This window comes from Triticum urartu, chromosome 3 (assembly GCF_003073215.2).
Source record: "Triticum urartu cultivar G1812 chromosome 3, Tu2.1, whole genome shotgun sequence".
In the NCBI taxonomy this organism is placed as follows: domain Eukaryota; kingdom Viridiplantae; phylum Streptophyta; class Magnoliopsida; order Poales; family Poaceae; genus Triticum; species Triticum urartu.
Window position 1 is genome coordinate 455469543 of NC_053024.1, and position 11739 is coordinate 455481281.

The window sequence follows — 11739 nt, forward strand, 5'->3', positions numbered from 1 at the left end:
ACGTTGTTCCCTTTGTCATCGGTATGTTACTTGCCCGAGATTCGATCGTCGGTATCCTCATACCTAGCTCAATCTCGTTACCAACAAGTCTCTTTACTCGTTCTGTAATGCATCATCCCGCAACTAACTCATTAGTTACATTGCTTGCAAGGCTTATAGTGATGTGCATTACCGAGAGGGCCCAGAGATACCTCTTCGACAATCGGAGTGACAAATCCTAATCTCAAAATACGCCAACCCAACAAACACCATGGGAGACACGTGTAGAGCATCTTTATAATCACCCAGTTATGTTGTGACGTTTAATAGCACACAAAGTGTTCCTCTGGCATTCGGGAGTTTCATAATCTCATAGTCATAGGAACATGTATAAGTCATGAAGAAAGCAATAGCAATAAACTAAACGATCATAGTGCTAAGCTAACGGATGGGTCTAGTCCATCACATCATTCTCTAATGATGTGATCATGTTCATCAAATGACAACACATGTCTATGGCTAGGAAACTTAACCATGTTTGATTAACGAGCTAGTCAAGTAGAGGCATACTAGGGACACTCTGTTTGTCTATGTATTCACACATGTACTAATTTTCCGGTTAATACAATTCTAGAATGAATAATAAACATTTATCGTGATATAAGGAAATATAAATAACAACTTTATTATTGCCTCTAGGGCACATTTCCTTCAGATGGCCATTTGGTCTTGTACGGAGGCCCGTTGATCGTGATTTGTTTCTTTCGTTAATTATCATATTTATCATGTCCACCAGAATCGTTTGCCCCGTTGCCTATAGTTTGTTTCCTTAAAAATGCTTCCGATAATGATGTACATCCCACCTTTTTTGGAAATAATTTGGGGGCTGCTACGCGTCAGCCCGTGGATTAGAAAACATCTGCCGCCTGGCTTACCGTAGGATTGATGCGGGGAGCCATCCGATCTACTCATCCATGTGCGCCATCTCTTACAACAAGAGTGGTGTTGCAGAAACATTTCTAACTTACATTGTGTTGTAAAAACCTTTGCAACAGAGGTTATGTTGCATAATTTTTTGCAACAAAGATCATGTTGCAGAAAATGGGTGTAGATTTTGTTTGCAACAGAGGTTATGTCGCATAATTTTTTGCAACAAAGATCATGTTGCAGAAAATGGGTGTAGATTTTGTTTGCAACATAGGTGATGTCGCATAATTTTTTGCAACAAAGATCATGTTGCAGAAACATCTACATATTTTTTTGCAACAAAGGTTATGTTGTAGAATTGTTTTGCAACACGAATCATGTTGTAGAAACTGTTGCCGCTAAAGCCATAGAGGGCGGCGATGGCGGACGCGGCCCCAACAACATCATGCCCTGCAAAACCCGGTGGTGCAGTCCGGCGGCTACTAGCGCCCGCACGGCTGGCTCGCAGATCCTCAGGTGCCTTGCTTCCAGCACATCAGCTCTCGATGTGGCATGGTCCGCCGCAGGAACGCCATGCACTACTGTCGCCGTGGTCCCCGCGGTGAAGCTCGCTTCGAACCCTGCCGGACCTCGCCGAGTCGAGCCTCCGTCGCTCCCGGACATCCCCGCGTCCTACCCACGCGCCATCCTCGTCGGATCCGGCTAGAATCCTCGTCTCCATCGCCCTCCTAGCCGCACGAGTCTTCGTCCCCCGTCGCTCCCGGATATCCGGCCTCCTGCCCACGCACCATACTCGTTGGATCCGGCGAGATCCGGCTGGGATCCTCGCCGGCGTTGCCCTCCCAGCCGCACAAGCTAGTCTTCGCCCCGCCGCAGGATCTGGCTAGGCAGCTGTAAACTCTCTTTTCTGAAACAAAGCCCGAGTTGCAAAAACGTGGATACGGTGGGATTGCTCCCGATCGTCTCATCAGGAGTCAATCCGACAGACACGAAGACAGCGGACACTCGCACGCGATCGGCCGACTGGAGGTAAGCATTAGGCAAATAATTTTGGTAAACAATGATTATTTACAACAATTAAATCTAACAGTTAGTTATGTTTCTAATTTGAGATGGAAGCATATTTTTGTAGCACAAGACTATTTTCTTAGCACTAGGAACCATCATGCGATGGAACCAATTGTTCACATCATAGCATACATCCCCCCCCCCCCCCCCCCCCCGCGTTCTTTGGAAGCAGTTGTAACTAGAAGGGTTGGGCGCGGTTTGCTGCGCCGTTGGTGTTGTTTAGATTCTTAAAAAATTACTCACTTTGTATTTAAATATAAGGTGTATTACTTTTTTGAAAAGTCCAACTATTTTAAGTTTGACCAAATTTACAAAGAAATATATAAAAATTCATAATATCAAATTGGTGTTATTAGATTCATCATGAAATGAATTTCCATAATTTTTTGGTTTAATATTGTGGATGTCGATATTTTTATCTCTAAACTTGGTCAAAGTTAAAGAAATTTGACTTTCTAAAGAACTAACATCCCTTGTATTTTAAAACTGAAGAAATATTTAGTTTGGCGGATGGTGAAGACGATGGAGTGTGTTTATTGTTTATTTATAATGCGGTTATTTGGTGGGCCTTTCATGGTGTGATTCTGTGTTATGCGCTAATCAACGCATATTTTTGTGGGTAAATTTCTACATTGGTGGTTACTTGTACTATATTGATGCTGTAGTATCATGGTGGCACTTTTTTTCTAGATGTCAACATGGTGCACAGGGTTATTATCCTTTCTAGCGAGTTGGTGTTGATTGATTTGAAAAATCATTGGCCTGATCAAATCATAAACCAAATTCAAAATTGAATATCTCAATTGAATAAAGAGCTTCAAAATTAGGAATATGGTGAATGGGTGAGCTCCTCGAGAAATTATTGACCCGGTCAAAATCAAATGACCAAGTTCTAAAATGAAGACCTCGGTTAATTGTGAGGCCTTAATAATTAGGAAGCATAGTGTGTAGTATAAAAGAATTGAATAAGAGCATTGAAAAATTGTTGACTTGGTCAAAATCGGGTGACCCAATTCTAATTGAACACCTCAATTGATTATGAGGCCTTTTACGCTTAGGGACCTTAGTGATATAGTAGATTACTTTAGAATCACCACCAACAAGATAATTTGCTCTGATTGCGATCGATTTTCTATTGACGTAACAAAAATTTATGTCCAAAGTCTAAACAGTTTGCTTCCTTGTAATAAAATTTTGCTTCCAGGAAAAAAATCAATCAAAGTTTCTTACACAAGAAAAACTTTGCTTCTATCCAATACAAAAATGTTGTCATGATTTTCTTGCAACCGAATGTAACTTTGTTTCCTACTTCATTAGTTTATACAATAAGCTCTAGATATGATATAAATTTATTTCTTTCAAGCCACGAATAGTGCATACAATGCTTCCTAAGTTAATGTTGTATACTTTTCCTATAGATCATAGACTTGCTTCGTTGGCTTGCAGTCAATCTTTCATAGGTGCTCATGAGGATAGGTGTATACATGCGTTCATAAGGGTGCGTATATATGCGTGCGTATGATTGTATAAGTCTGTAATATGTCAAAGAAAAAACCTTTTTGATTTCTCAAATTTTTACTTCAATCAATTTTTTTTGCCGTATAATAGGCCAGCTATACGCCTATACCAGAGATGCGCACCCGACGCCCTATCCTCGCGGTGTACTCCCTTCCCTACCGTGAACCCAGTTTACCCTTGTCGAAAAAAAGGAGAACACTTTACCCTTGTCGTTTGCGCACCGGAGATTGGAAGTAGCAGCAGCCGGACAAGGCGATCCAGTATGGGGGACACGTATGTCACCGACGTTGCCTTCGGGGAGGAGGTGATCACCACCACCCTGACGTCCTCCGGCGCAGCCGTGGAGGGCTGGGTCGAGGAGGTGTACTCCATGTACGCCGGCTGCCCCAACCAAATCCTCGTCGGGCTCGACGTCGAGTGGCGTCCCAGCTACAGCCGCGTGCAGAACCCCGCCGCGCTCCTGCAGCTCTGCATTGACCAGCGCTGCCTCATCTTCCAGCTCCTCCACGCCGACTACATCCCTGACGCCCTGTCGGGCTTCCTCATGGACAACCAGTTCTGGTTCGTCGGCGTCGGCGTGGCTGCGGACGCCAATCGCCTGGCCCAGGACTACGACCTGCAGGTGCTCAATCTGCAGGACCTGCGCGGCGTCGCGGCCGAGGAGATGGGCATCCCGGAGCTCCGCCAGGCCGGGCTGAAAGACCTGGCGCGCGAAGTCTTGGGGGTTACCATCGAGAAGCCACGGCGGATTACGATGGGCCCGTGGGACGCCTGCTGCCTCTCCGACGAGCAGATCCACTACGCCTGCACCGATGCCTACGTCTCCTCGCAGATCGGATTGGAGCTGTTCACCGGAAACTACTAGCGTTCGATCGAGGTGATGCCGTGGCGAGCCCTGCAAACTTGCATACGAAACTCGGTCCCTAGTGTGTTTGGTTTAGTTTTTGCAGCATTTTGTTCTTACTCTCCTAGTGTTAATTGCTTATGTCGCGTATTAGCTTAAGCTTCAGAGCAGGGGAATGGTTGTCAACATGTTCTGTGGCGGTCTGCTACAGCTTTGATATGTGTGCATGTGATGCTTACCAACGGAACCGGATGTTCCAAAATTGTAGTGCGTATTATGACACACTCTATTTGAAGTTGCTGATTCTCTGCTGGAAGAATTAGACATTGGTGGTGTTGAGGATTAACTTCAGAGCAGGGAAAAGATTGTGACTTCAACTAGGTGCCATGAGCATAGAGCCTTTTGTGCCGATCTAAACTGTGCTGCGATATATTATGTCCAATTATGCATTTTTAGTGGACTACAACTATTTTTACTTCTGTGTCAGTGTCCGCGATGCTTTCAGTTATCACCGATCGGACGTTCCAAACTTTCGACAGCTCCTTTGTTCTAAAGTTGCCATTATAATTTTTCGATCTGCCTAGCATTTGGTATCATAATTTGGTATTTGTTGCTTACACCACAATTTGTAACTGACAACATGAGCATTATTCCTTTTGTGCTGATTGATATTGTTTTGTGTATTCTGCTCAACTATGTTTTTTTGGTGGAGTGCCAACTATTTTTAGTTATGTTGTTTAAAAAAAACTATTTTTAGTTATGTGCTTCAGGTCCATGCTGCTTTCGGTTATCACTGATGGGATGTTTCAGATTTCCAATACGTCATTTGCTCTGAAGTTTGACAGCTATCAGTTCATAGAGTTTCGTAGATAGAATTTTGGTCTGTTTAGTATTTGGCATCATAATTTGATATCTGATGCCCACTTATACCATATTGTCAATTACAAATTTTTCGTGTTATTCATTTGATACCCTATAACTAACTAGCTACTGATCCAGACTTCAGTATAAATGCCAGAAATTACTCTTATCAGTTACTATGGTCAGAAGAATACACTAGCATGATGATTCCTTCTATTGAAAAATAGCTGCCAGGATCATCCTTAGGCCAACTCTTCACTGTTTAGTGATTGAATCTGGTTCGTAATTCATTTTGTAGGAATGTTTTGTCAATTCATTCTCATTCCATCTGTACCCTCTGCCAAACACGATCTTTCAATGAAATCATCTTTATTCATTTATGCTGTATGAAATAAATATACTGTGCTTGTGATGATTTCCAACATATTCTCCCGTTCTTCTTAGTTCAAGTTCTTAGTTATAATTTACCGTCTGATGAATTGAGAAGAAAATGACTCTATACTTGCTTGTCCTAGTGTATGATTACTCCTATCTTGAGAATCTTATATCAAATATTTAACTGATAAGAACATAATGCTATGTATATTCTGGCGCGAACAAATAACTACATGCACCGGCCCTTGCGGTCCTTTCTAGTTTCTGCTCCTCTCACCGTTCTGCTCTGTTCCCCTCACCTCTGTAATATGATATAGCCAGGTATATATCATACATCGCTGAAGCTCATGTGCTGGTCATTCTACTTCCTTCTGTGGTCTGTTGTAGTACCTTGGGTCATCAGGTGTGGATATGTATGAAGGGTGAGACTGAGAGGTCTAGGGTCCTATTTATTTTCTGCTGAGCAAGCTGCGGGCACCGGCTGCTGAACTTGGTTTTTGTCTCAGGTGGTGATTGAGCTTGAGCTGGTTACTCGCTGTTGTTCCGCAATAGTTTCTGTAGCTGCCCTTATTTATTTGTGTCCATCCTGTGAGGTTCGGAGAGCACCTTTTGGGTCTATGATTCATTTTTTTGCTCAATGTTACGGCATAAATGATGAACTATTGACCCTACTTGTTTCGGATGGGTGTTCACGCCAAAGTGTTCCCGGAGTAGTCTGTGACTTGCTACCCTGTGAGTGGTGTGTTGCAAAAGAGTTTTCTGTGGTTTGTACTGGTGCCGACAGCTAGAGCAAAGAGGTTATGTGACAAGCAGCTTTGGTGGGCTTGCAGGCTGAGGTGATGGCTATCTACTCCCTCACATATCGATGACGGAGAGAGTAGTTGTGTGAGCTGCTTGAACTATGGAGTAATTGTGTTGTCGATATGTTTTTCTTAGGGGTGTGTTGTCGATTTGGTATGATCACCAGCTTGGTCTGGGCTGCTCATTGTGTGCTGTTGTGGACTTGTGCCACGATGATTGTGAGATGGCTGGAAGATTAGTGCGATCTATTTGGCGGGTCTGCGCTGATTTTTTTTAAATTTTAAAACCATGCTGAATATGTATGAACGTTTTTTTGTCTGATGAGGTTGATTTTTATGTAAACTGTTGCTCCGGATTTCGATGAAAGATTTATATTTCTAGAATCCTACAATGGGGAGTGCTTGGAGAGGTTTTTATACAAAAATAAATCATTTTATAAACAATGGTGCTTATTTCTAGGCGAGTGATAGGCGCCGGTGCGCCGGCCGAAATTTCGGCCGGTCGCACCGCGTACGTACGATTCGTCTAGTATTTCCTCCCCACCTGTTTCATAATTTTAAAAAAAGCATATCGTGTGTTCATCCCGAGCAGCCGCCGTGTTAGGTACCCACTTACGAATCACTCGAATTACTCCATTACAGGAAGATCAAGCTGAGCTACAAGAGGTTGAGGAGGAGTACAAGAGGTAGGAGATGATAGGGGAAAGAGGAAGCCGCCGTTGCCGTTCGTGATCCAAGCCCGGATGACTCTTCGCTGCACCTCCCGTGGATATTTGTAGTCTCCCTTGCCCTGGAGTGGCGCCCAACCAGGCCCGGCCCATGTGCTGATCACTTGGTGGGCTTGTTGCTTCGCCTGTCGTGGCAGCATTTTGGGCTACCAACTGATCGACGCAACTGTGGCCGTATTTGGGTCGCTGACATCCCCTCCTCCTTAACAACTGGCTTGCCCCCAAGCCGGTGCTCGTTCTCTTCTAGCTCCGCAAAATGCAATCCTCCCGAGCCCCACTGCTCGCAAGAAGTTGCATGTTCAACTGATTGTATGAACTGCCACATGATAAAAGCTATGGGATAATCTTCAGTTATGGATCTCATTGCATGCAAGCCAGCACAGGTACTAGAGCTCCCAGAAATACATGGCATCTCTTGTAGTTTCCTGATGCTGTTATGGGCTAACCAAAACAGAGTAGTAGTGAGACCTGCATCTGGCCCCCAAGAGAAGCACCACCAATAGCTTGACAAGGTACTGCAATGATCACTAAAGGTCCAAGATTGAGTCAATTCCCAAAGAGCTCGTGAGCTGAAGAAACTCTGAATTAGTTCGCATATTGCTGCTGCATTCTGTAGAAAATTGTGGTGAGACAAGAGGTGACCATGGAGGTTTGGGTTGCAACAAGGCCAAATGCTCTCCTGGTTGTGGAATAAGTAGTTCCAATTCAATCGGAATGAGGCCACTCCTTACCACTAGGATGCCAACGCATATGCCATAGTTGTAAGTGATTTTGTTGCTCTCCCTTGTATGATATTGGCTTCTCCACCTTTGAACCCTGTCACTTATCTGCCCAACAGGATGCAACAACAGTTCAACAACCACCATGAATTGGTTCCCAGTGAGAAATGCATCTGAACAGGGGACAAAATTAGCTTGAACGAAATTAGGCTTTAGGAGTTTCCACTCATCTGAAAAGGCAATCAGCTGCAGCTTCAGGTTTGTAACAGTTGTGCTTGAGCGGGAGAATCCGGTGTGATTGATATCAGTAGAAGCGAGTAGCAGCAAAGCCAGATACATAGCAAAGACAGTGAATTCCAAGCTGACCATTCCAGGAGTATTGGGTAATTCATCACACGTGAGCCTCAAGTGTTCAATTCGTAAATAGAGCTGACTACAAAAGCATTGCTCGAACACCACACAAGTTTTGTGGCAATGACCTGAAAGTGAAACCAAGTCTAGCCTAGGTTGAATGGTCTCCGGAGTAAACTCGAACCATGGCCATGGTCTTGGTCGGAGCTTGGTAAGCCATACCTCATATGGAGTAGTCAGCAGAACTTTTCTCTTGTCAGTACCATTTTCTGCAGCTTGGTCACTAGATGAATGCACGTTATCGCACAGGGGGGCCAAGCGCTCAACTCTCACAGAGAACATGAACTGAATGGAAGTGTTTAATGTCAAAGCAGAGGTAGTCGTGGTGCTCTCCTGACTGTTAAGGTGATCATCCTTTCTCAAAAAATTAAAAGAATCACACGAGGTGAACATGATACCTCCTGCTGAGCACAAGTTACTCATGAGATTAAATAGAAATGGCATAATCAGGGCCCCCATAACACACTCTCTCCAGAAATATTCCGTATGTTTGCCAAACAACCTTGCTGTTTTTGTTGCTCCCAGACTCGACAACCCATTTAACAAATAAGCCTGGGTTAGTGCACTGCTCCAGCTCAATCATAATCAACAAAGTTCTCGCCATATGGATAACATATTCAACCACGGTAGCATGATGGGTGTCGTGAGTGGTTTTGGCATGAGCAAACCAGTTTAAGGCTGAATTGGGATCCCTCTCATTATACTGAAAGTGAAAAGCCTCATAGGAAACATGCCATGCACTGTCCTGTATTAAAATGCGTGTACTGCAGTTATCTTCAGAAGTGGACTTGAGCATGTCGTCGACTGTAACAACAAGATCATTCCGATAACCAAACGAACCCACTGAGCCTTTATCCAAACTCTTGAGGTTCGCAGAAACATCTGACTCACATGCGACTGCTATACCATCTCCTGGATCTGGTTGATGAAGAAAAGAAGATGCATCCTGGTACTCCTCAAGGCAAGCTTCTTGTTTAGTTGAGCGTGCAACTGCAAGCGGTCCAATTGTACTAATACTTTCAGGCACTTTATGTTGAATTCCATTGGTGCAAGTCCTGTCTGAATCGGTTCCATTAATAGGGTCGTCCCGAGGAACATCTCTGATTGTCAATCGAATTAGACAAGGACTGAAGCAGGAACCTCCACGTGATTGACTATGGATACGTGAACATGGTTCTTCCAAGTAGCTTGCGACTGACAGAGGTCGGAACGACGACCACGGACTAGGCCTGAAGAGGGGTCCCATGTGATAGAACTGCACTTGTACAGTGGATAGCCATGGTTGATGTTCGAAGGAAGACAGGTGCAGACGCTCGGCGATGGCAGTGTCATGTGTCTCGTCGGCACTGTTGATGGTGGCAGTAAGAGGCTTCACCCAGTCGCCTGCAGGGACAGGGCAGTCTGCCCAGTGCATGGTCAGCGCTGGTGCAGCGAGGTTGCTGGAGACGACGAGAAGGACGCCGTGCTCCCCATCGCTCACGACCGGGGTGGAGGTGTCGATGGAGGGTAGTGGTGAGGTATCCAACTCCTGTACGACGGCCTTGGGGTCGATGTTGCTGGTGGTCGCCACTGGAGGAACGAACTCCTTGTTGAGAGAGGTGTCGGTGCTGATGGTGGGTGGTGCCCACGCGGGTGTGAGCTTCTCGACCTCCTTGTCGTTGATGTCGACTGCGCGCTCGGGGCGCAGGGTTGTGGTGGCGTCGTGGACCTCGTCGACATGGGTGACAGTGATGACCTGGGTCGAACATTCCGTCGAACAGGTGACCGGCACCATCTTGATGGAAGCAGGGGACGCGCCGGGGGTGAGCTCCAAGGTCTCCTGGGCCTTGGTGGTGGAGGAGAAGACGTCGTGGACGACCGCGGGGCTCTGGCGTTGTCGGTGAGGCCGCCATTGGCTGCCGTTCCCATGGGGCAAGCCAGCTGCGGGGTCGAGACGCCCGTGAGGATCTTCAACATCTGCGCGTGCTTCTTGTCCACGGTGTCGTAGCGCGCCATGGTCCGCGCATGGTAATCGACCAAGTAGGCCTTCAGCTCCGCATGCATGGTGGTGAAAGAAATTGATGAACTCAGAAAAAAAATTGGGCAAAAATTGGACGAACTCGGGAAAATGTGTGGCGAATCGGAAGGGTGGAAGGAGGCTCTGATGCCATGATGTTAGGTACCCACTTACGAATCACTCGAATTAGTCCATTACAGGAAGATCAAGCTGAGCTACAAGAGGTTGAGGAGGAGTACATGAGGTAGGAGATGATAGGGGACAGAGGAAGCCGCCGTTGCCGTTCGTGATCCAAGCCCGGATGACTCTTCGCTGCACCTCCCGTGGATATTTGTACTCTGCCTTGCCTTGGAGTGACGCCCAACCAGGCCCGGCCCATGTGCTGATCACTTGGTGGGCTTGTTGCTTCGGCTGTCGTGGCAGCAGTTTGGGCTACCACTGATCGACGCAACTGTGGTCGTATTTGGGTCGCTGACACGCCGTGATCTCCCCCAGCCGTCAGCCAGCTCGCCGGCCGTCCACGTCGCCGCCGGCCGCCGCCCTCATCATTGTCGGCCACTGCCTGGATGTCCTCCCAGCCACCAGCTCCTCTCCAGCGTCACTGTCGCTTGTTCCCCAGCATGGCCCACCCCCGGTCATCGTGGCTCTCGGCAGCTTCGCCACATGCAACTCCGGCGAAGGTCGCAGCTCTGACAAAGGGGTGCTTCCATTTGCATCAATGGTGAGGTGCGAGTTCCAGCTTTATGACATCGGGTTGAGGCTTTTCAAAAATAGGGTTGAAGCTTTTCATGTCAACGATTGCAACTTTTTCGTTGAAGCTTTCTATATAGTTGGTTGAAGCTTTCTATAAAAAAGGTTGAAGCTCTTCGATTTAACGGTTGAAGCTTTCCAAAATGACGGTTGTATATATTTTTTACTTCGTAGTGGTCGGATGAAACTTCTTTATTCCACTGTTTGAAGCTTTTCCGAATACGGTTTTAAGCTTTCACATGAACCATTGAAGCTTTTTTCAGTCCATGGTGTCTTGTTCAGGCTTTATATACGGTTGGTTGAAGCTTTTGAATCGAACGGTTGTAGCTTTGCGATTGCCGGTTGCAGCAAAAACAACTTCTGGTTCCAGCTCATGTCGGTACTTCCAGCAAAACTTTTGTCCGCCGCCCTCCACGGTTGCAACATCTTTTCTACACGGTCGTAGCACTCACTCTGCTTGTTCCAACAAATCTCACTTCGCAAAAATCCGCCGCCTTTCATTTCCAGCTTTTTTATTCGTCGGTTCTAGCTTTTTATTCTGTGGGTTGCAACGTTTTTCTCAGCCGGAGGCAACACATTGTAGCAGAGTAGAACTTAATATGGTTGGAGGTAGAAGAAAGGTAACAAATAAGGTAAGAGATAACTAAAGGGAGAAAAAAAGGGGTAGTCGCGTGGGCCCATAGCATGAGACGTGGGGAGCAGTTTTGCTATGACTGCGCCAGCGTGGCACCAAAAGCTAGCGTGGGGCGCATATAGTGCGCGC

General features: G+C 46.0%; 1 protein-coding gene across 1 annotated transcript; it reads left to right on the forward strand.

The window, feature by feature from the left end:
• The first annotated feature begins 3636 nt into the window (after positions 1 to 3636).
• On the forward strand, positions 3637 to 4625 carry LOC125548477 (Werner Syndrome-like exonuclease). Its single transcript, XM_048712064.1, has one exon. The coding sequence runs from the start codon at positions 3755 to 3757 to the stop codon at positions 4355 to 4357; it is 603 nt and encodes a 200-aa protein (XP_048568021.1). The 5' UTR covers positions 3637 to 3754; the 3' UTR covers positions 4358 to 4625.
• The last annotated feature ends 7114 nt before the right edge of the window (positions 4626 to 11739 follow it).